The sequence below is a fragment of the Sphaerodactylus townsendi genome, linkage group LG03 (assembly GCF_021028975.2).
Source record: "Sphaerodactylus townsendi isolate TG3544 linkage group LG03, MPM_Stown_v2.3, whole genome shotgun sequence".
Lineage (NCBI taxonomy): Eukaryota > Metazoa > Chordata > Lepidosauria > Squamata > Sphaerodactylidae > Sphaerodactylus > Sphaerodactylus townsendi.
Window position 1 is genome coordinate 172,721,656 of NC_059427.1, and position 23,660 is coordinate 172,745,315.

The 23,660-nt window shown below is 48.4% G+C and overlaps 1 protein-coding gene across 1 annotated transcript in view; it reads right to left on the minus strand.

Annotated features, from left to right (window-relative positions):
* The window catches only part of KCNH3 (potassium voltage-gated channel subfamily H member 3), a 92,398-nt gene that overhangs the window by 37,934 nt on the left and 30,804 nt on the right, over positions 1–23,660 (minus strand). The window contains 3 exon segments of the mRNA XM_048492104.1: positions 3,762–3,902; positions 7,252–7,373; positions 7,375–7,483. Of these exon segments, the coding sequence (XP_048348061.1) occupies positions 3,762–3,902; positions 7,252–7,373; positions 7,375–7,483 (372 nt within the window).

The following is a 23,660-nucleotide window of genomic DNA, read 5'->3' on the forward strand; positions in this document are numbered from 1 at the left end:
CAAAATATAGATAACAAGGACATAGGTAAGGGGGGGTTCTCGAGTTCAACCACCCCCATTCATGTCCGAAGCTCCGCCCACCCGTTGGTGGGTTTTTAAAACATTTTTAGTGTTTTTTTTGGTTTTTGGCCTGCAGGGGGCACATTGTTTAGGCTAGCAGCATCAAACTTTCAGGGATTGTTTGGGGGACTCTCCTGATGATACTACCCAGGGTTTGTGAAGTTTGGTCCAGGGGGTCCAAAGATGTGGTCTCCCAAAGGGGGTGCCCCATCCCCCATTGTTTCCAATGGGCGGTAATAGGAGATGAGGCTACACCTTTGAGGGTCCATAACTTTTGAGATTTTTTCTGAGTCTTTGGCCATTTGATAGCCCAACTTTGTTTTCTTTAAAATTACTGTTAGTGGTATCATGGCAATGATAAACAGTAAAGGTGATAGTGAATCACCTTGGAAAATTCCTTGCTTAATGTTGACTGTTCCAACGTTTTCATTTCCGACTGTCAGTTCAGTTTTCCACTAAATATAATCGCTTTTTCAGTGAATACTCAAATGTTTTTGCGGATGCCAATTGTTTCCAAGCATTTCATGATCCAACTATGGGGCAGTGAGTCAAATGCCTTCTAATAATCGATCCAGACCATATGCAAAATCATTTTATCTATCAGGAGTTGATCTTTTGTGCCCCTGCTCCTTCTTTTGTTCCCTTTTTGCTCCACTGGCAGGATACTATTTGCTTCCAAGTAGTCCATGATGTTATCTGCTATTATACCAGTGAGCAGTTTGAGCACTGTGGATAAACATGTTATTGGCCTCTAGTTTCTAGGTGTTGCTCCTTTGGCTGGATCTTTCTGAATCAAGTATGTCTTCCCAGTTGTTAGCCATTGATTGATTTCACCATTTTGCATGGCTTCATTGAACTGCTTGGCCATTGCCGGGTGCAAACTGGTTAGGTATTTGAGCCAGAAGCCATGCAATTGATCATGTCCTGGTGCCATCCAGTTTTTCACTTTCTTGCTTCGATTTGTTATCATATCAGCTGTTATTTCCAGCTCTTGCATTTGTTTTTTGGCCAACATCTTTCTCAAAATATTTTATCCACTACGCCTTACAGTTGTAATCTTTCTCGTTTTCCCACAGATCTTTCCAAAACTGAAGTGTTGCATTTTTTTCTCTGGTTTTTTTGCTTTCAACATTGATCATTGTGTTGAGGCTTTGATAGAAACAACATTGGTCTGATCAAGATTGCTGATTTTGTCTGTACTGGATGTTTCTTGCTTCATATGTTTTGATTTTTCTCTCTGTGGCTGTTATTTGTTGTTTGATGATCTCCAGCGCATGTTCAACTGTTCTAGTGTCTAGCCCGTACGTTCTAATTAATTCTTTCATGATCTTGCCATTCTTTAATCTTTGTTCTTTCATTTTTTTCAGATTACTGGCATCTGATCTTACTTTTTCAATCTTCTGTTTCCACTTTGGTTTTGATGGTTGATTTATCTTGGGTTTAGGATTGTCCATGCCCAGTTCTCATGCGTGACCACTAGTGCTGTACTGTACATGAGCTGATGAGTTTGTTTGATGGATGTTGTTTCAGTTGTCATCAATGCCATGCTTACATCCCTTGTTATGGTTGCCAGATCTTTTTTGGGCACCATTTTCAATGCTGGCAGCTGTTGTCTTTCCTCATTTGATTGTCCATACTGGATGATCTTTTCCGTAGTTCTTTTGTCTTTCTGTCAGTCTATCAGTTTTTTTTTCTGTCATGGGGACTTTCTCTGGTGAAGCTGTACTATTATTTTCTCTCCTGTGTAGGCGTTTCATCTAGCGGTTATATTATGATCTCTCCTGTTGTTTCTGGGTATGTACTGTTCTTTCTTCTGATGTTACAGTTGCTTTCTTTTCACAATTTTTCTGGATTTCTTTCAGTTCTGCCTCTGTAAACATTTTATTCCGTATGATGAATCACCTTTGATCTGCCAATCTTTGCTCATTGATATTCAAATCTGGGTAGTGTTGTTTCCACAGTTCTTACATCCGCTTCAAATATCCTCTTTTTTTGGCTTTGAGTTGTAGTAACAAGCCATAATGGCACGATTTTCTTGCACACTATACTTCTTTCTTTTGGATGGTTGGTCTACTTGTAGCCCAGCCCACTTGTCGTGATGCCCAGGGACCCTAGCATGCGGCCCAGCGGTATGTTAACCATACGGCGACCCGATGCGGTATGGAATAATTTTTTGTTTGTATCACCATGTTGTATGGGTTGGTGGACACTCTTAGTCTGGTTTCTCAGTTGAGACCTGTCTGGCATGGGAGACCCTTCTGGTAGAATACCCTACCTCCAGCATAGCTCTCAACGTCATCGAAGCACGCAAGCCCCTTCTCCACGACAAGGGGGTGCCCATGAGGGGATTATCCTCCTCCTCCTCCTCCTCCTCCTCCTCCTCATTAAATCCACCCCCTTCAGCATGGATTTAAAGGGAGAATCCACCATTGAAAATGATGCTGTTTGGGGTGGATTCCAACATCACTTTAAATCCACCTTAAAGGGAGAATCTGGGGTCCCCAGTTTAAATAACACTGAAAATGATGCTGTTTCCCCCAATTGGGGGGACTGGATACAACACCATAAAATGTTTTCATAGTAGTAATAAAACATTTGAAAATGAAAGCATGTTTTCCAAAAATTATTTCTGCTGTGCGGCATGGCCCATTGCTGTGTTCAGATTTGTGAGTTGGGGGATGTTCTATAATGTGATGGTGACTTTGAAATGACCTGGTGGAAAAAATCATTGTTTGGTCATGGTGGGGGAGGGTGGCCACTCATCGGGGGGCATCAAACCCAGGTTTTGCCCGGGGCTCCAGTTTGCCTAGGTTCGCCTCTGAAGGTCACCCAGCTGGAGTGTGTTGGAGTGCACAGGCTAATCTAGTTCCCCAGATAAGCCTCCACACCTCAAGTGGCAGAGAGGGGAATCAAACCTGGTTCTCCAGATTAGAGTGCACCTGCTCTTAACCACTACGCCAATGCTGCTCTCTCTCATACGGTGCTTATCACAGAAGGATGGCCTCTCTCCTTGAGGAAGCTCCAATGCTCTCTATATACTACCCCTTTCTCAGAAGCTTCACTGCTTCATATCTGAGTGCGGTTCTCCTCAGATTAAATAAAAATACCCAAGCCACTAGTTTGATTAATCAGTGTTACTGTGTTGTTTAACTCCAGGAACTCTGGTACAGATTCCTTTACCTCTGCCCTTCCTGGCACTTAATTCAGAGAAGCACAGCCCTCTCTGTACTGGCCTTCTGCTTCCAGAGAACAGAGCTCAAGCTACCATTCACCCTGGCTCTCATAACAGAACTCTTTATTTTTTCCCCAGAAGTCCCTGTTCTCAGGCTTTATAATGCTGTGCAGCTCTCATAGCCAATCTGGTACAGATTCCATTACTGAACTCTGTCCTTCCTGGCACTTAATTCAGAGAAGCACAGCCCACTCTGAACTGGCCCTCTGCTTCCAGAGAACAGAGCTCCAAGCTACCATTCACCCTGGCTCTCATAGCCAGGTCTCTGAACATTCCATTGACTGTTTAAGCCTAAGAGCTTGTAAACATTACAGCCTGTCTCACTTTTTCAGGTTAAAAATGTCCACATGCTTCTGGAGGCCAGCACAAAACAAAAACATTGAGGCTATTATTATCTCACAGGAGAGTCAGCAACCGAAGGAAGGCTCTGGTGCAACTTCTTTTCTCCCTTCACCCCATCTGTTCTCACCTCTCTTTCCTCCTTCCTTCCAGCTTTCTGTGGCTCTGCTCTTGGTCTCTGTGATGTCCTTGTGGGAGACCAGGAAGAGAGCTACCTCCCCCTTTTCATTCTTGATAGGCACCACATCCAGCAGACACCAGAAGGGGACTCCTGGAAGAAAAGAAAGCAGGTGAAGTGTCAGCCTCCAGGGACGATCCTTCCCCTCCATACAGACGCACTCATTTACCCATGATTGTCCTTCTTCCTCTTCCAGTGTGCCAAATACAATCTTCTGTGGGGATACTAGACAGTGGAAAGGGAAGCAGTCCAGCACTCATTTCCAAAGGGATCAGTTGAAAAAAGGTGAGGGTGTCCTAACCTAAAAATCCAAACTTCATATACACGCTACAGGGGTCAGTGCTATCAGTCACAGACCAGGAAAGGGATTTGGGCGTCTTAGTTGATAGTTCCATGGGAATGTCAACTCAATGCATGGCAGCTGTGAAAAAGGCAAGCTCTATGCTGGGGATAGTGGGAAAGGTTTGATGTAATAAAACTGCAAGGATTGTCATGCCCTTATATAAAGCCGTGGTGCGACCGCACTTGGAGTACTGTGTTCAGTTCTGGTATTCGCATCTCAAAAAGGATATCGAAGAGATAGAAAAGTGCAGAGAAGGGCAACGAGGATGATTGAAGGATTGGAGCACCTTCCTTATGAGGAGAGGCTGCAGCGTTTGGGACTCTTTAGTTTGGAGAGGAGACGTCTGAGGGGGGATATGATTGAAGTCTATAAAATTATGCATGGGGTAGAAAAAGTTGACAGAGAGAAATTTTTCTCTCTCACAATACTAGAACCAGGGGGCATTCATTGAAAATGCTGGGGGGGGGGGATTAGGACTAATGAAAGGAAACACTTCTTCACACAACGTGTGATTGGTGTTTGGAATATGCTGCCGCAGGAGGTGGTGATGGCCACTAACCTGGATAGCTTTAAAAGGGGCTTGGACAGATTTATGGAGGAGAAGTCGATTTATGGCTACCAATCTTGATCCTCTTTGATCTGAGTTTGCAAATGCCTTCACAGACCAGGTGCTCGGGAGCAACAGCCGCAGTAGGCCATTGCTTTCACATCCTGCCTGTGAGCTCCCAAAGGCACCTGGTGGGCCACTGCGAGTAGCAGAGAGCTGGACTAGATGGACTCTGGTCTGATCCAGCTGGCTTGTTCTTATGTTCTTATGTGCTGTCTTCCACTCTAACCTCGGATGGAGGAGTGCCTTCTGGGCTTGAATAAGAAAAGAAAGTGTGTTCCTGAACATATGCAGAGTATCTATGTCTCCACCAAATATGTCCAGGTTATCCTGACTATTCTGTTGTTTGGGGAAGAGGCTTCCAAATATGGGGGTGACACAATGGCCAACAAAGACTTCTAGCAGATTCTAGTGGCCCTTCTTTGGACAAAAAGCCACCACCCTCATCCTTATTTTTCCTGTGGCCTCCTCCCTTTAACCAGCAAAGGTTAAACTCAGAGGCAGCCCTTACCTGCTAGGTGACTTGTGTGCATACAAGTATTGCCAACAGGTCTGGGGGAAAATGTCCTGTCCCTGTAATAACAGCTGAACATGTGCAAAGAAGATAAATAGCTACAGGCAAATAACCTCACCTCAGTGGGATCCAAAAATTTTAGCAACAGGTTCCCATGGTGGTGGGAATCAACCTGTGAGGTAAGCCAATGAGGCTGAGTGAGGGCAAGGCGGAGATGAGGGCATTGCTGGGCAGGGGCTGTGGCAGGGCCTTGGCAGCTGCATGCTGATCCTTAGGCGGGGAAACAAATGCAGGCAGGCTGCCTTGATTGCACCTCCTGCTAGCCTGCTTCCAGTTCTGCACGCTACTGCTCAGAGGAGGGGCGTAACTAAGGCAAAAATCACGTGGCAAAATCACCAGTTAGTAACCTCCTCTCGGCGCACACAAATAATTAGTAACCTACTCTCGGGAACCTGTGAGAACCTGCTGGATCCCACCTCTGCATCACCTGGTAAATAAACCCTCATGGTGCCTCGAAGCAGTTGGCAACCCTACTGTGCATTTGAAATAATAAGTGAAAGGAAGGGGAAGGGGGGGGGGGAGCCTTCTTCCGGTAGTTTCCTCCCAAGCCGCCATGTGCCCAGTGCCCGCCATGTGCCCAGGGATTCAGCCGGTTCGTACCACTTTGGCAGAATGTGGTTGTTAAAAGGGTGTTTGTAAACAACCAGTTGTTAAATTATTTGGATCCCACCACCGGAACCAGGTTAAATTATTTGAATCCCACCACTGCATGTGCCCACCTTGAAGAAAGCTGCAGCCTGTAGATTTCCCTGAGGAATACACATCACACACTCACTTGCAACCCAGAGTTTTTGCAACATTTGCTACATTCAGGTGAACTGATTTCTGTTACCTGGAGATCAGTTGTAATAGCAGATCTCCAGCCATGGCCTGGAGGTTGGCAACCCAAGAGATAAGCCAGTTGTCTCCTCCCTAGCAATGAACACCTTTCTGCAGACCAGAGGCGTCCTTGGAGGCCGACTCATGCTCTCCCCAGGGCCTGGGGAGGGCAGAAGCTGGCCTGTAGGGAGGCCGGGAATGGGGCAGGGCATCATGGCTGGGGTGCATGCGGCTTCTTCACGTGGGGGGCATCCGGCACCCCACCACGTGACCAAAAGGCGTGCGCTCAGGGATATGGGTGTCCCCATGTCCCTTGGGCGGTACGCCCATGCTGCAGACAGATACATGCCACAATATATTAGGGAAGTGATTTTCAACCAGGGTTCCGTGGTACCCTGGAGTACCGTGAGCATGTCCCAGGGGTACCGTGGCAATGCTACCCCCCCTCACTTTTGTGGTGTCTACCTGCCGGCGCCAGCAAGGACATGGAGCTGGCTCGGGGCAGGGCCTGCCACAAGGTCAGCAGCCACTTCCTGCCCCAGTTCTTCTCTTCACCCTGGGAGGGGAAGGTGGGGGGGGTGCAAGCAGGGGCACTGGGAGGGGGGGGGGGATGGCAGGGGTACCGTGAGATATGAAGAGTGAGGTCAAGGGTACCGTGACCTCGAAAAGGTTGGTAAACACTGTATTAGGGAGATAGGAAAATAATGCTTGCTACACCAACTAGGCCCCTACCTCTACTGAATTGACTGACCCAGCCTCAGAAACCTACCACAGCTTCAAACCCACAAGCCATCCTATGTCTCATTTTACAATGGAATATTATTGTATTTATTGTTTTTTTGCAATGGGGGAGGGTGCCCGTCATCTGGTCGTAGCCCACCCACCCTGCAGGAGGGGAGGGGGGGAAAGGGACCATGACACACTGACCCAGGGGGGGAAAGATCGGGAGGGAAAGGGGGACCTGGATTCTGGTCTTGACCCACTCACCCTTTTCCCTCTAGAAATTATGCTTAGACTTCAGTCTTGGATGTCAACGGCAAGGAAGATCCCTCAAGCCTTGGAGGTCAAAGTGTTATGCCCCGAATCATGGGCAACTCACCGCTTTTCCTATAGAGAACGAGCTCAGCTTTGAATTCCTTGCACTCGTCGAGGGGCCTTAGGATCTGGAGTGTGGACGGGATTAGCTCGTGTCCAGGCCAATGAGAGCTACCCAGGCAGCAGCTGCATGACCTCAGCCCGGGAAAAGCCGGTCAGCTCACAGAAGCCATCAGAACAGTACACCACAGGGAAAGCACCACGGACCTGGGCATTCCCAAGTACAAAGTTACTATCTGTAAGAGAGAAAGAGACACCAAATGGGTGGTTGGGGCGGGGCTGGGAACACCCGGATTTTATTTCCCTAACCATGGGTGTCGTTTTTTTTCTGTTGCAAGTCACTCTTCCTAGTGGCTTGTTCATACCATTTGAACTCTTACCGCTCGATCACGCGCTTGACCACACGCTGTGGGATCTATGAAATAAAGGTTAGCTGTTCTTCAACTTTGCCATAATGCCTGAAGAATGCGAACTACTACATTGGACCCTATCATTTCTGGGATTACGATCGGATCAGAAAAGATCACAGCTGATTTAGTGATGTAGAGCAGTGGACTCTAATCCGGAGGACTGGATTTGATTCCCCACTCCTCCACATGAAGCCTGCTGGGTGACCTTGGGCAGTCTCAGTTCTCTCAGAACTCTCAGCTCCACCTACCTCACAAGGTGCCTGTTTGGGGGGCAGGAAGGGAAGATGATTGTAAGATGCTTTGAGACTCTTTGGGAGCAGCAGTGGCGTAGGAGGTTAAGAGCTCGTGTATCTAATCTGGAGGAACCGGGTTTGATTCCCAGCTCTGCCGCCTGAGCTGTGGAGGCTTATCTGGGGAATTCAGATTAGCCTGTACACTCCCACACATGCCAGCTGGGTGACCTTGGGCTAGTCACAGCTTCTCGGAGCTCTCTCAGCCCCACCTACCTCACAGGATGTTTGTTGTGAGGGGGGAAGGGCAAGGAGATTGTAAGCCCCTTTGAGTCTCCTACAGGAGAGAAAGGGGGATATAAATCCAAACTCCTCCTCCTCCTCCTCGTCCTCCTCCTCATCCTCGTCCTCCTCCTCCTCCTCCTCCTCCTCTTCTTCTTCTTCTTCTTCTTCACGACAGAGAAAAGCGGATATAAAAACCAACTCTTCTTCTTCTATTTGGTTGGAAGGACATCCAATTAACATCAGCTGGGCTTGCATCTGGGTAAACCTGTTTAGGGTTACAGTCTACGGTCACTTTTATCTTTGGTCTAGCTTTGAGAAGCACACATTCCACCCCAACCAACATTCCTTATAAGCCGTGCAGTTGTGCGGCCGCACAGACACTATATTGGTGCTATATGGTTTGGACATCTGCCAGGAGGGAAGCTTTGGCAGGTGACTCACTTCCACACAGAGGTAGGGAACCTCTGGGTAGTTCCTTACCACAGTTAGCGGGACCATTGACCCCACCCCAGTTAGAGAGGCATTGCGGTGCTCCTGTACATTTTCCAGATTTTCTGCAATCTTTCTCAAACCTGCTTTACCGCCATCTTTCCTGGTTCCACTCACTTTAGTTCCATTTGTCTTGCTTCAGGTCTCCCACAGTGGTCATTTCCCCAGCCCAGGGGTGTCCAATTCTGGTGCCCCAGATGTTCATGGGCTACGATTCCCATCAGTCCCTGCCAGCATGGCCAGTGGTAGTCCACTTGTATCTAAAGAGCCTCAATGAATTACCCTATTATCAGAAGACTAAAGATGCCACAGTGAATTGAAGTAGGCTTTAAAACCAATTGGCCATGCTGGCAGGGGCTGATGGGAATCGTAGTCCATGAACATCTGGGGCACCAGAGTTGGACACCCCTGCCCCAGCCCAATGGGGGATGTATCTTTCAGGTTGATTTTTAGATCAGTAATTGATATGTCATTATAGCACTGTAACAGTATAGCAATTTATCAATTATAAAGAAAAAGACACGGAAATGGAGGCAAAGATTGCTACAGGATACTGGGAAATTTCAACAGTGGGTAGACCTGCTCTTTGAGTGGTGGTGGAAGGCAGAGACAGCCTGCAGAGAAGGCGGCATGGCAGTTTTCTGCCTTGCAAATAGGCAGCCAGGGCACCCCCAGGCATATAGTGCCTGGGACACTTGTCCTGACTTACCCCGTACTAAATACGCCATGATATACATACAATCCTTCCCTTTTTAAACCATCACAATAACCCTTTAAGGCAGGTTATATAAAGGGACAGGAAAAGGTCCAAAGGGCTTCATGCCTGACCAGGGATTTGATTTTCCCATTTCTAGACTGATACTAACTTCTACGCCACTCTAGTTGCCTGTGGAGCTGCAATAGGGTGCTCTGTGGACAACGAAAAGCAAAATGTGCTTGGTGAACAAACATTTCATGACTAATAAGCTGGCTGCACTGAAAGCACAGCAGTATAGAGAGACTCTTTAGGTTCAACACAGGAAGGACAAGATGCAGGTATTGGTGTACATGGAGCAGCAGTGGCATAGGAGATTAAGAGCTCGTGTATCTAATCTGGAGGAACCGGGTTTGATTCCCCGCTCTGCCGCCTGAGCTGTGGAGGTTCATCTGGGGAATTCAGATTAGCCTGTACACTCCCACACACGTCAGCTGGGTGACCTTGGGCTAGTCACAGCTTCTTGGAGCTCTCTCAGCCCCACCTACCTCACAGGGTGTTTGTTGTGAGGGGGGAAGGGCAAGGAGATTGTCAGCCCCTTTGAGTCTCCTGCAGGAGAGAAAGGGGGATATAAATCCAAACTCCTCCTCCTCCTCCTCCTCCTCCTCCTCCTCCTCCTCCTCCTCCTCCTCCTCCTCCTCCCTCTTCTTCTTCTTCTTCTTCTTCTTCTTCTTCTTCTTCTTCTTCTTCTTCTTCTTCTTCTTCTTCTTCTTCTTCTTCTTCTTCTTCTTCTTCTTCTTCTTCTTCTTCTTCTTCTTCTTCTACGTTTGGAAATACAAAGATCCAAGAAGACTTGACATTGCAACACAGTGTGGAAGGAAGGAGAGGAGCTTCCCTGATAAGAGACCGGTGTAAATTAGAGAAGGAACGCAAAGGATTCTACACCCCATCCCATTCCTCAGATGCTGAGACGGATGAGGGGGGCAGCCTTCTGAGCCCCTCCCCCACCATCTCCCCAGGAATTGGCACCATCTGGTACATCTCCAGTTTCTGACTATTTTTATCCTGTTTTGTTCCGCAAGGCGTTTACTCATCGCCTGAGGCATCTGGACTCAAACCCCCAACTTCTCACCAGTGGGGAGAGCCAGAGCCCGCCTCCATCCCTAATTCATTTGCATAGATTTGAATAGGAGCAACTGAAAATGGTGGGAGGGGTACTAGATGCTGTGGTGGTGGTGGGGGGTCTGGATGCATATTTTAACCTCCTGACGTCAATCGTATCCAGAGGATATTGAAGGAAAAAAATCCTCGAAGCTTATTCCAAGGGAGTACAAAGTGGAATGGCGTGATCTGAGGCAGGAGGGAGAAAATGTGAATGGCTGAGGGATGGCGAAGGAAGAGAGATGAGCTGTGATTGGGTTTACACCTACCCATAAACAAGACAAGTGTAATTTTAAATGCACACTCATACACAGAACCATGCATCTTTATGATCATGCAAAGACTCCAGCTTATAAAGGGTCAGAAAGGGCAGTGGCGAAGCTCCCAGGGGACGGGGGTGTGCGATGCACCGGGCGCATGGAGTTGGATCACGTGGGGGTGCAAAATCTCCTGGGAATCTCCTGCAGGGGGGGCGTGATTCCCCCCCACAGTGGCCCCCCCACAGAGCCTCCCCACACTTACTTTAGGAAACCGAGCAGGCCTGGGAAATGTAGTTCCCACCAGAACAGGAAGGCCTGTTCTCCAGCCTGCTTGGTTTTCTAAAGTAAGTGGGAGTGGAAGTGAGAGTAGGAGTGGGAGTGGGGCGCTGCCGCAGGGGGGGACATTGCGGGGGGCCCCCGAAAAAGACAGAGTGCGCACCGGGCGCACTCTGGCCCAGCTACGCCTCTGAGAAAGGGTCAGACAAATTCACAGTATGTACTTTAGGCTTAACCATAGAAGACACCAGAAAACCCATGCATGGATATCCAGCACTTCTTTCTTGGTAAAAAGCAGACACAGGGGTTCCCAGGTTGGTCTGAAGACATGATATGGGTGTGTGTGTGTGGTGGGGGTGTCGCCCTCTCCCCCGCTTCCTCTGCATTGTTGTCCCAAAACAATGACCCCACTGAAAGAAACATTCAGGAAACTCAAGCCCTGCCAGAAACACTGGGACATGGCAGCTGCCCCACCTCAGCACATGTTGATGCCAGCCCTGATCAGGGTCAGCTTAACTGAAGAAGAAGAAGAAGAAGAAGAAGAAGAAGAAGAAGAAGAAGAAGAAGAAGAAGAAGAAGAAGAAGAAGAAGAAGAAGAAGAAGAAGAGGAAGAAGAAGAAGAAGAAGAAGAGGAAGAAGAAGAAGAGGAAGAGGAAGAAGAGGAAGAAGAGGAAGAAGAGGAAGAGGAGGAGGAGGAGGAGGAGGAGGAGGAGTTTGGATTTATACCCCCCCTTTCTCTCCTGCAGGAGACTCAAAGGGGCTGACAATCTCCTTGCCCTTCCCCCCTCACAACAAACACCCTGTGAGGTAGGTGGGGCTGAGAGAGCTCCAAGAAGCTGTGACTAGCCCAAGGTCACCCAGCTGGCATGTGTGGGAGTGCACAGGCTAATCTGAATTCCCCAGATAAACCTCCACAGCTCAGGCGGCAGAGCGGGGAATCAAACCCGGTTCCTCCAGATTAGATACACGAGCTCTTAACCTCCTATGCCACTGCTGCTCCTATGGTCTGCTAATTACCCTTATTGGAGTGGTTGACAGGCAAACTTCAGCCTGAACCTCCACCCCACTGACCTGTCAAGAGTCTTAAAGCATCGATTCAACACAGAACTTTAAAAAAAAGAAGAAAGGGTGATCATGTAATGGCATCCAGGAATCATTTTGAGGGAGTGAGTGCGGAGGGGATTGAAAAGGGGAGGGGATTGAAAACATTTTGCAGACACGTTTTACAAACATTTTAGAAAACTTGTGTGGCCAATATGAGTTCCACACTGGAGAGGAAAACACAGTAGTTAGAGATAAAGGCTCAACAGGAGAAGCAGACCAGATCTCCATAGACATGGCTCTGTTTGGCTCACATGGAATTCACCCGACCCAGAAATGTGTGATGTGTCCCACTGCCACCCCAGAGATCCCCCTCCTAAGCAAAGGTGAATTATTTTGCAAAAGCAGAACTTGCTCCAAACAGCTTTCTCGTGCTGTCCCCCACTCCTTCCTGCTGTGATAGGAGCACTATTCTGTTTTTTAAAAATTATCTGTTTTTTAAAATGATCTTTATTTTTAAAGCTGGGATTCGTCCTGCGGTGTTGAATTGCAAAGGAGCAGTGAGGGCTCATTCCTCCTGAGCTTATAAGGAAGGCGAGAGATGGTGCATGCGTGCCAAGGCAATGAACCACAAGGGAGAAGACAGAGAAGCCACGCAACTAGAAGTGACAACCAGCAACTAAGCAGTTTCCAAGAATACACTTGTGGAATCTTCGGAGGGAGTGGATTTTAACAGGGTATCTGGCATAAAATAAAATATCTGCACTGCAGACCTCAACTTAGCTTAACCTAAGTGTGAACAGTCTCTAAGGAATTCCGGGAAAGGAGAGAGGGATTGTCAGTATCCCTACCAAACCCCAGAATTCCATGATGACAGCCACAGTTTTTTATATGACACATTTTATTGGAGAACAGTAGTTTGTAAGCCACTCTGAGCCCTTTGGGGGCAGGGTAGGGTATCAATATAAAATTTAATAAATAGATAAAAAGTGTTTACAAGAGCCAAGAAAAAGACAAAACCTAACATAAGTAAATCATCCTGAAATAATGATCCTCTATACACTGTAACGACCACGATGAAACAATATCAATTTATATGAATCCCTCCCTCCCTCCCAGCCTCCCTGGGAGGGGTGTGCAATGGATGTCAGCTGGCAAAGTGGGGTTGCCAAAAGGGGCAGTTACAGCAGTCGAGTAAATGACAGAGTTAGGGGAGAAATCAAAGGACACAGCCTGACACAGTCATTAAGTTTATTAACATAGTAAAAAATGAAATGTTTTTTTGGTTAGACAGTCATGAAGATATGGTAATGTCTACAACGGGGATCAAAGGCGGAAGGCCAGCCTTCGCCAAACTACTCCTGCCCTGGACGATTGCAATACAGGAAGGTTGCCAGGGCCACTCTCACTGCCTTGCCCTGTGCAAGGTTATGCTCCTCAACCCGGCAGCCTTTGTCCTGTGCAATTATGATAGGTTGCTGCTCCTCCATTTGTGTGAGTAGGGCTCCTGCCCTGCTTTCACTCTCTGGGACATCATGTTTCTCCACCTCACACAGGTTATGGAGAACTATGCAGGTGGCACACTTTCTACCCTTATTGGCAATTTATTCCCGAGGAATTTCCACCTTGCCTTTAACCGCCAAAATGCCCGTTCTACAACGCACCTGGCCCTGCAGATTCCCTTGTTGAAGAATCGCTCTATTGCGTTGTGGGGTGCCCCAATCCCCCATTGTTTCCAATGGAAGCTAATAGAAGATGGGGGCTACAGTTTTGAGGGTCCATAACTTTGGCCCTCCGGAACCAAACTGCACCAAACCTGGGGGGTATCATTAGGGAAGTCTCCTGATGAGACCATGAAAGTTTTGAGACTGTGCCTTCAGAAATGTGCCCCCCCAGCCTGCAACCCCCATTGACATCAATGCAGAAAACTCAATGCAGAACAAAGATTCTTGGGCAAATTTTGGGATGTTCTTGCAGGGATGGCATTCTTGGATGTATCAGCACCAATATTTCAGGGTATCATCTGGAGACTGTCATGATGGCAGTAAGCTTGGGTTTGGTGCAGTTTGGTTCAGGGGGTCCAAAGTTATGGACCCCTCAAAATTTGTACCCCCATCTCCTTAGCAAGAATGGGGGGATGAGGCGCTGCTTTGAGGGGTCCCATAGCTTTGGACCCCTAGACAAACTACACCAAACTTTGTGGGGTCCCATCAGGACAGTTTCCAGATGATACCCTGACATTTTTGGTGCTGATACATCAAATGCACCCTTCAGGAACATCCCAGAAATTTGCCCAAGAATCTTTGTTCTGCATTGAGTTTTCTACATTGACGTCAATGGGGTTTGCAGGCCTGAAGTACATTTCTGAAGGCACAGTCTGAAACTTTCAGGGTCTCATCAGAGACTGCCCTGATGATACCCCAGGTTTGGTGCAGTTTGGTTCAGGGGGGGGGGGGGCAAGTTATGGGCCCCCAAAACTGGAGCCCCATCTCTAGCTCCCATTGCAAGCCTTTATTGGCATAGACAACAATTACAACAATAATAAAACAGATTAAAAGCATATACAATACAGGGAAATAAATGTTGGGTCGAAGGAAATCTACTGGCGTTTAGTAATTTCCAGGAGAAAGTCTGTCACTATCATACAGAGAGAAGGATCAGGATTGTCCAGCAAGTAGTGTAATCTAATTAAATTGGGGAGACCCGGTAAATGTAAAGGAGTAAGATTCACATACTTGGATCTGATTTCCTTGAATCTGAGACAGTGTAGTACTTGGTGGGCCAGAGATTCAACTGAGTCATCATTACATGGGCACAATCTTTTAGTCTTTTCTTGATTATTAAATCTGCCATGTAACAAGGCAGAAGGCATAACATTAAACCTGAATTAGCATTATGGCTCTCTCCTTTGAGCAGGGTTTATTAAGCAATACAGGTAGTGAATTATTGCCAAGTGGCCCCATTCAAATGAGAGAAAAAAAAATACAGGGGAGCACGTTTTCTTGGCTGCGGTGATTAGGGTAGAGAACTCTCTATTCAATAGTTGACCTTTTAATTTTCTATAAGCTTCTGAATAGGACAAGGGGCAAAGTGAATCCACTGACAGTCCGATAGAGGCCATCTTTCTTCAAGTATGGAAAACCAGGGGTTGGAATGGGTGTCAGAGAGCAGACGGGGGACCAGGGAATCACAGTCCGAGAGAAAATGAATTTGCAGCCAGAATCTAAGAGCCGTCAGCCAAGTGGCTGATTCCAAGGAGTTTTGACCTAACTCCAGACAAAGGGCTGCATAGGGACAAAGGGATTAGCTCCCACTGGAAACAATTGGGGGATGGAGCACCCCCTTTGGGAGTCCATAACTTTGGACTCCTTGAACCAAACCTCACCAAACGTGGGGGGTAGCATAAGGATAGTCTCCTGATGATACACTGAAATTTTGGTGCTGATATGACTAAAAATGCACCCCCTGCACGCACCAATGTCCTGGTGCAATAAATTTTTGGTTGTGGTGGAGTGGCTGCCCATGGGGGGGGGGGGGGCATCCAACTCAGGTTTTGCCCAGGGCTACAGTTTGCCTCGTTACGCCCCTGCTGCCCTCACAAATGACTCATGGATCCCTTGAGGATACCAGGGTCCCCAGTCCCAGTGTGAGAAAAGCTCAGTCAGATTGCTGAACCAGAATTGGGGAGACTGGCTCATATCCTCACTTTGTTCAGCTATTTTCAGGTGTTTTGAGGATAAAGGGGAGAGTTATGTGCACACTGCATGTGCACACTGTCCAGAATTGCAGAACGGGGCCAGACAAAAGTACAGTGGAACCTTGTTTTTCATTGGTCATCTGTCCGAAAAGAATCAATGAAAAACTTTTCCATAGGAATCAATGTAAACATAGCAAAAACACATTTTTGGTGAATAAACATAGTGTTTAATGCTGAAAACAGTAACAAACAATAACACTAGGACCAGCTCCAGAGCCAGAGGATCAATGTAGCACCAGAAAGCTGTCCAAAGAGGTCTGTTTCTGATGCCTCTTTAAGATTTGTCTGAAATGGGGCAAGACATTGGCATTACACAAGTTGCAGACACGGCCTGCAACAGCTTTGTCCGGTTGATTTTTCTCCACAAACCCCTGCACCTGACTGCAAATCGATGAAAACCGAGACTAATTTTTCACTGAAAAAATCGATGAAAACCGAAACCAATGAAAACCTAAGGCAATGAAAACCGAGGTTCCGCTGTATAACCGTACTGTGTGTAATGTTACCTAAAAACCCACCCCTTCCACCCGGAAAAAGGGAGGGGTGCATGGACCCCTAAGGGGACCCCCTCCCAGTGTGGGGAGTCAGCCAAAAGCCCAGGTGAAGAGGATAGTCTTCTCCAGGTGCCGAAACTCCAAGAGAGTCCAGGGAGGGAGGGAATTCTACAGTGTAGGGCAGTGATGGAGAACCTATGGCACGGGTGCCAGAGGTGGCACTCGGACCCCTCTCTGTGGGTACGCGCACACAGAGTTCGTCATGTGGGGTGCGGAAAATCACCACCACCACCCCCCACACACATCTAGGCTGGCCTGGGCCACTGAGCTCAACATGCATGCACCACGGTGAGCAGGGAGGACTCGGCTGGAGGACCTGGTGCCTGTGTTCCTGCCCGAGGTGGGGGTGCAGAGGAGGCAGAGATGCTAGAGAGGCACAGAGCGGTGTGTGCAGGTCTTGCTGGAGGCTTGAGCAGGCTGGCCCCTTCTTGAGCAGGCAGGGCGGAGGAAGAGGGAGCGAACCAGTTTGTTCTAAACTAAAACCTCAACATTCAGGTTAAATTGCCGGGTTGGCACTTTGCGATAAAAAAGTGCGGTTTGGGTTGCAATTTGGGCACTTGGTCTCAAAAAGGTTCGCCATCACTGGTGTAGGGGCTACTAGAGAGAAGACCCTCTGGGCCACCCCACTCATTTCTGAAGGGGGTGGGACAGCCAGGTGGGCCTCCCCCTCTGATCTCAGCGCCCCGGCAGGAACATATGAGCAGATGCGCTCTCTCGGGTACCCAGGACTGAAGCCAATGTAGTGTTTGTTACCTCTTTACACATTCACAATTTGCCCTGATTCTTACAGAGTGTTTTTAAACAGTTTGTACCTAAACGCATAAGGAACTGTTTTGCCTTTCTGTGCAAAAGGGAGCAGCAGTGGCGTCGTGGTTAAGAGCAGGTGCATTCTAATTTGGACGAACCGGGTTTGATTCCCCGCTCTGCTGCCTGAGCTGTGGAGGCTTATCTGGGGAATTAAGATTAGCCTGTGCACTCCAACACACGCCAGTTGGGTGACCTTGGGCTAATCACAGTTCTTCTGAGCTCTCTCAGCCCCACCTACCTCACAGGGTGTTTGTTGTGGGAGGGGGAGGGAAAGGAGTTTGTCAGCCCCTTTGAGTCTCCTACAGGAGAGAAAGGGGGATATAAATCCAAACTCTTCTTCTTCTTCTTTGCTCACACCACAGGAGATCCCATAGCATGGCACATTTTCTGGCCTGTTTGGAATTGCACACACCATATATAAAATGAAATCGCGTCCTAATGTCCCGGAAAACTATAATTACATATTTGGGTGCTGTGTGGTTTCCGGGCTGTATGGCCGTGTTCTAGCAGCATTCTCTCCTGACGTTTCGCCTGCATCTGTGGCTGGCATCTTCAGAGGATCTGAATCAGATCTCAGATCCTCTGAAGATGGTACCAGCCTGAACTCTGGCTTAACATCATGATATGTCTTTCGCTTTGTTTCCTTCTCGAGCCTTCCACCCCAACCACACAGCTCCCGATTAAGATCATTGAAAGCCTTCGACAATACATTATAATTACATAACGTATTGAAATCTGGACAGAAGAACTATTAGATCTGACAGTGAAGAAAAAGATAGCTTTTGTGCAGGCATGAAATATTTGGGCTGAAGTTCTGGACCTTTATGAAAAGTGACTTAGAATTTATTTTATCTTCTCAAATAAGGTTCAGTGACCCCCCCCCCTTCTTTTCTCCTTGTTTTCTTTCATTCCTTTTCACCCTTCCTATCCTGGATAATGCACTTTCGACGCACTTCAGCCAACATTTGAATCTGGATTTTCCTGTATGAAACTGGAAATTCCACATGCACACGACTGCCAAAGTGCAGCGAACACTTAAGAGCAGGTGGATTCTAATCTGGAGAACTGGGTTTGATTCCCCACTCCCCCACCTGAGTGACAGAGGCTTATCTGGGGAACCAGATGTGTTTCCGCACTCCTACATTCCTGCTGGGTGATTTTGGGCTAGTCACAGTTCTTTGCAACTCTCTCGGCCCCGCCTACCTCACAAGGTGTCTGTTGTGGGGAGAGGAAGGGAAAGGAGCTTGTAAGCCACCCAGAGTCTCCTTACAGGAGAGAAAGGGGGGATATAAATCCAAACTCCTCCTCCTCTTCTTCTTCCTCTTCCTCTTCCTCTTCCTCTTCTTCTTCTTCTTCTACCCAGCATGCGTAAAAGACAATAAACCAGTGATGGTGAACCTATGGCACGGGTGCCAGAGGTGGCACTCGGACCCCTCTCTGTGGGCACGTGCACACAGAGTTCGTCATGTGGGGTGCGGAAAATCACCACCACCACCACCACCACCCCCCCACACACAGTGGCCTGGGCCACTGAGCTCGACATGCGTGCACCACGGTGAGCAGGGAGGACTCAGCTGGAGGACCTGGTGCCTGTGTTCCTGCCCAAGGTGGGGGTGCAGAGGAGGCAGAGATGCTAGAGAGGCATAGAGCGGTGTGCACGGGACTTGCTGGAGGCTTGAGCAGGCTGGCCCCTGCTCGAGCGGGTGGGGCGGAGGAAGAGGGAGCGAACCAGTTTGTTCTAAACTAAAACCTCAGCATTCAGGTTAAATTGCCGGGTTGGCACTTTGCGATAAACAAGTGGGGTTTGGGTTGCATATTGGGCACTCGGACTCAAAAAGGTTCGCCATTACTGCAATAAACTTTAAATTGAAGAAAAAGAAAACAAAAAAAGCATTGCACTGAAGGCTAACTCCCCAATTAAGGAAAATAAAGTCTCTCTGTCACCAAGGTGCAGCGAGACTGGGCTGGCAGTTCTATCTTGGCAGGAGCAGACCACAAGCCCCCCAGCTGATCTTTCCAAACTCTTCCTCTCCTTCTTCCAGGTAGGCACGCCTGCTGATCTGAACACCAGCCCCGCTCTGAGAAGCCGCCCCAGAGGCCCGCAGATCTGCTGGATGCCAGCCTCCACGAGCACTGTCTTGAGTTCCCTTCTCCCCGCTGCTCCGTTGTCCATCACTGGAAGCCACAACACAAGTCTTAGCAATTAAAAGACAATTAAAAGGCTGGGAGCGGGGAGGTGGCTGGCAGGAGCCCCCGCATTCTCCCGGCTGTTTGAGCTGCGCTCCCCAGCTCCCTGCCACCCTCTAATTACACCCGAGGTGACAGCAGCTTTCAGGCGCTGCATGCATCCGCGCGAGCTGCTCGAGCTGGTGCCGAGAGCGCCCAGACCTGCTCTGTAATTTGCCTGCTGTTGTTACTCACTATTAGTAATGTGGGGTGGAGTAGGTATTTATAGAGCAGCCAATTCTCCACCAGCCTCCCAGACCCAAACTACCAGACCACGGCCACGCAGTCCAGAAAACTCACAACAGCCAAGGGAAGTAAAACAGTTTAAACGTATTGTCGAAGGCTTTCACGGCCAGAATCACTTGGGTGCTGTGTGGTTTCCAGGCTGTACGGCCGTGTTCTAGCAGCGTTCTCTCCTGACGTTTCACCTGCATCTGTGGCTGGCATCTTCAGAGGATCTGATGTTGGGAAAGCAAGTGGAGTATATATACCTGTTGGAGTGTCCAGGGTGGGTGCTCTAGTCTATAGCATGGGCGTAACATTGGAGATGCTCCCACCAGTGACCTTGCCATCTCCATTGTTACTCCCACTTCTATTCAGATGCCCTCAACTATTGAAGTTGCCCCCGAACTTCACATATAGCTCAGGAGCGGGGCCAGCTGGGCTTGCCCTGGCCCCAAACTCCAAGGGAAGTTTCGGTTCAGCGTGGGTCCACCATGGGAAGATGGCCTCAGTTCGCCTGGGTCTGGCTTTAAACTGCAGGCTTCGAACAATAATGTGTTTATTGTGAGGTTTTTTGGTAATGTTTTAATTGTATTTTAAGCTACCTTGAATTCTGCAAGGGCAAAAGGTGGCTAATAAACGCTTGGAATAAATACACAGACTAAGGACTAACTCTGCAATCCAAAACTGGTGGAGGGGGGGGGGGCGGGGGTGTGTGAAGCCACACTGGAAGTGGCAAAATGCCACCAGCACCACGCAAAGTGGCACAGACACTGGCTCCAGAGGACTTACCCTGGCATCGGGGCACTGTGGGACAGGAACCAAGGAAGTGTTCCCCAGCTTTTTTTGCATTGCAGGAGGCTGTGCCAGCATTACATTGAACAATGAGCCTCGTACAGTGGCAGAATGGGTTGAAATCGGCAGTATCGTTGCGGGTAGACTCAACTGTTCCAAAGGGTCGGAGGCCAAAACCCAGCCGGCCAAACGCCCTGTGCCTCAGGTGAAGAAAGTTCCTGCCTCAGCTGCCACCCCACCTGCCACTGCTGAAAGTGTCTCGGAGCAACGTCGTCGTTTAGGACTCTGTCTGTATTGTGGCGAACCTGGTCGTGTAGCTGTGACCTGCCCACAGAAAACCAAACCTGCAGGTGGCTGGCCTCCAAAAAGATCTACGGCTAAGCCAGCGTGGCGATCAGCGCCTCCTAAGTCAACTCAGGGCGCATCAAAAACCTTGGATACAGAGGAACTTGACTTCCCCGAGGAAGATGAAACCACACTCTCTACAGCACTTCCTGAAACTACGGAGCCTCCTAAAGATGCGGTGAGTGATGGCGGTGCCCCTATTACCCTAATGACTACATTGTCTAATCCGGCCAAGCATACTCGTATTTTGGCTCGGGTGCTTGTGGACTCCAGGTGTTCCCATTGCCTTATGCGGCCACAAATAGCAGAAGAACTTGGATTACAATGAATTACAATGAATTCCGCTGGCCAAACCCTCACCATTTACACAAATGGATGGTAGCCCTTTAGGGGGAAGTGGTCCAGCTTGGTTTAAAACTGAACCTGTCCTGTTGCAATGTGAGGAGCAATGTGAGGAGCATTGGGAGCGCCGTAGTTTCATTTTGGCCCCAGTGGCAAAATACCCAATCGTTCTTGGAATGTCCTGGTTAGAGACACATGATCCCACTATCAGATGGGTATCTTGCATAGTTCGTTTTACTGATCCACCCTGTGGGAATCACATGCATGAAGGTGATCCACCTGAACCAAGTACCCCTGCATTGGCTTCTGGCATTTCCTCGCTACCCGAACTGCCCGGAGTGCCTAAGCATTACTGGGACCTTGCCAGAGTTTTTGAAGAGCGGGAATGTGACCAGCTGCCCCCCCCCCCCCATAGGGACACGGATTGTAAGATTGAGTTGATCTTGGGAGCCAAACTACCGAAGGGCCGTGTATATCGGATGAGTCCCACTGAGGAGACTGAGTTAAGGGCATTTCTGGACAAGAATCTGGCTTGTGGCTTCATTTGGAAGGCAACTAGGAACACGTACACTGCGCCTGTGTTGTTTGTCAAGAAAAAGGATGGCTCTTTGAGATTGTGCACTGATTATAGAGGTTTGAATGCAGTGTCGGCCTCCAACAAATACCCATTACCCTTGATCAAAGACCTTTTAGATGCTTTGGGGTCGGGGCGGATTTTCACCAAGTTGGATTTGAGAGAGGCTTACTATAGAGTACGAATCGCAGAAGGTTATGAGTATCTCACAGCCTTCAACACTAAGTTTGGACAGTATGAATATCTCGTAATGCTGTTTGGATTACACAGCACACCCGGGGCTTTCATGTCCTTGATCAACGAGGTTTTGCAAGATTTATTGTTTAAAGGAGTGGTGCTGTACTTAGATGATGTCCTGATTTATTCCCGCACCAAGGAGGAGCATGTAGCTCTGGTTCGCACAGGGCTGCAGAGGCTTCTTGACAACTCTTTATTTGTGAAACTGTCCAAATGTGCCTTCCATCAGGAAAAGTTGGATTTTCTTGGATATTGTGTGTCGAGGGGGGGATTGGAAATGGACCCTGCTAAGGTGGCAGCAGTAGTAAATTGGCCCATCCCTACCACCCACAGGGAGCTCCAATCGTTTCTGGGACTTGATAACTTCTATCGTGACTTTATTCCGCAATTTGCCCAAATAGCCTTGCCCTTAACCGATTTACTACATAGGAAAGGCAAGGGGCCGCAAGCAGCTAAGCCGGGTGCCCCTCTTAATTGGACCGACGGTTGCCAGCGGCGTTTCAACAACTTAAGACTGCCTTTACGACCGAGCCTATTTTAACCCATCCCGATCCTGACTTGCTGTTTATAGTACATGTAGATGCGTTTGACAAAGCTTTAGGGGCAGCCCTGTTACAACGGGGTGCGGATGGAAAACTGTCTCCTTGCACCTATCTTTCAAAGAAGTTTTCTGGTCCTGAGCTCAATTGGACAGTAGGTGATAAGGAAACTGCAGCCATTAAAGAAGCTCTCAGTACTTGGCGCCATTGGTTAGAGGGTGCTGCCCGCCCTTTCCAAGTTTGGTCGGATCATAAAAATCTGTCAGCTCTGTCGACTCCCAGTAAAATGTCGGCTAAGCAATTGCGGCGGGCTGATTTCTTTTCCTGGTTCCAGTTTACAGTGCATTTTTCCCCAGGAAAATCAACCGATTAGCGGACGCGCTCTCCCGCCTTCCTCGGGGGCGGGTACCTCCTTATGTGCCATTCCACATACTGTACTCTCTCCATCGCAATTGGGTCTCGCAGTCACCCAGTCCCAAACTCAAGCGCAGTCCGATCCGCCCATGGTTTCATCAACCCCGGCCGATGCTCCTCCCAGGTATCCTGATATGGTTTCCTGTCCCTTACAAGACTTTCTCACGGCAGGGGAAAGCCCCGTTCTGGAGAGTGAAGGCGGCCCGTCACTGTTACTGCCGAACGGGGCATGGCGAAAAGGAGACTGTTGGTATGTGCCGCTGCATCTTAGAAAAACTGTGCTTCTTGCTGGCCATGACACAAAACAAGTGGGGCATTTCGGATTTTTGAAAATGTTACATCTGCTACGCCACCAATTTTGGTGGCGCACCATGCGGAAGGACATTGAGGCTTATGTCAAAGGGTGTCCTGTTTGTGCTGAAGCCAAATCCATTCCGGGAAAGACTCATGGGTTGTTGCAGCCTATTCCTCCTCCTGACCAGCCATGAAAGGTTATTTCCATGGATTTTATCACAGACCTCCCGGAAAGTCAAGGCAACACTGTTTTGTGGGTGGTGGTGGACCTGTTTTCTAAACAAGCACATTTCATACCTTGTTCCACCATTCCCTTTGCCCCCAAGTTGGCAAGATTATTCATTCAGCACATCTATCGATTACACTCCGCCCCGTCTAAGATAATTTCAGACAGGGGCCCTCAATTTGTTTCTAAGTTTTGGAAGGCGTTTCTGGCCCTTTTGGGAGTTGAATCAGCTTTA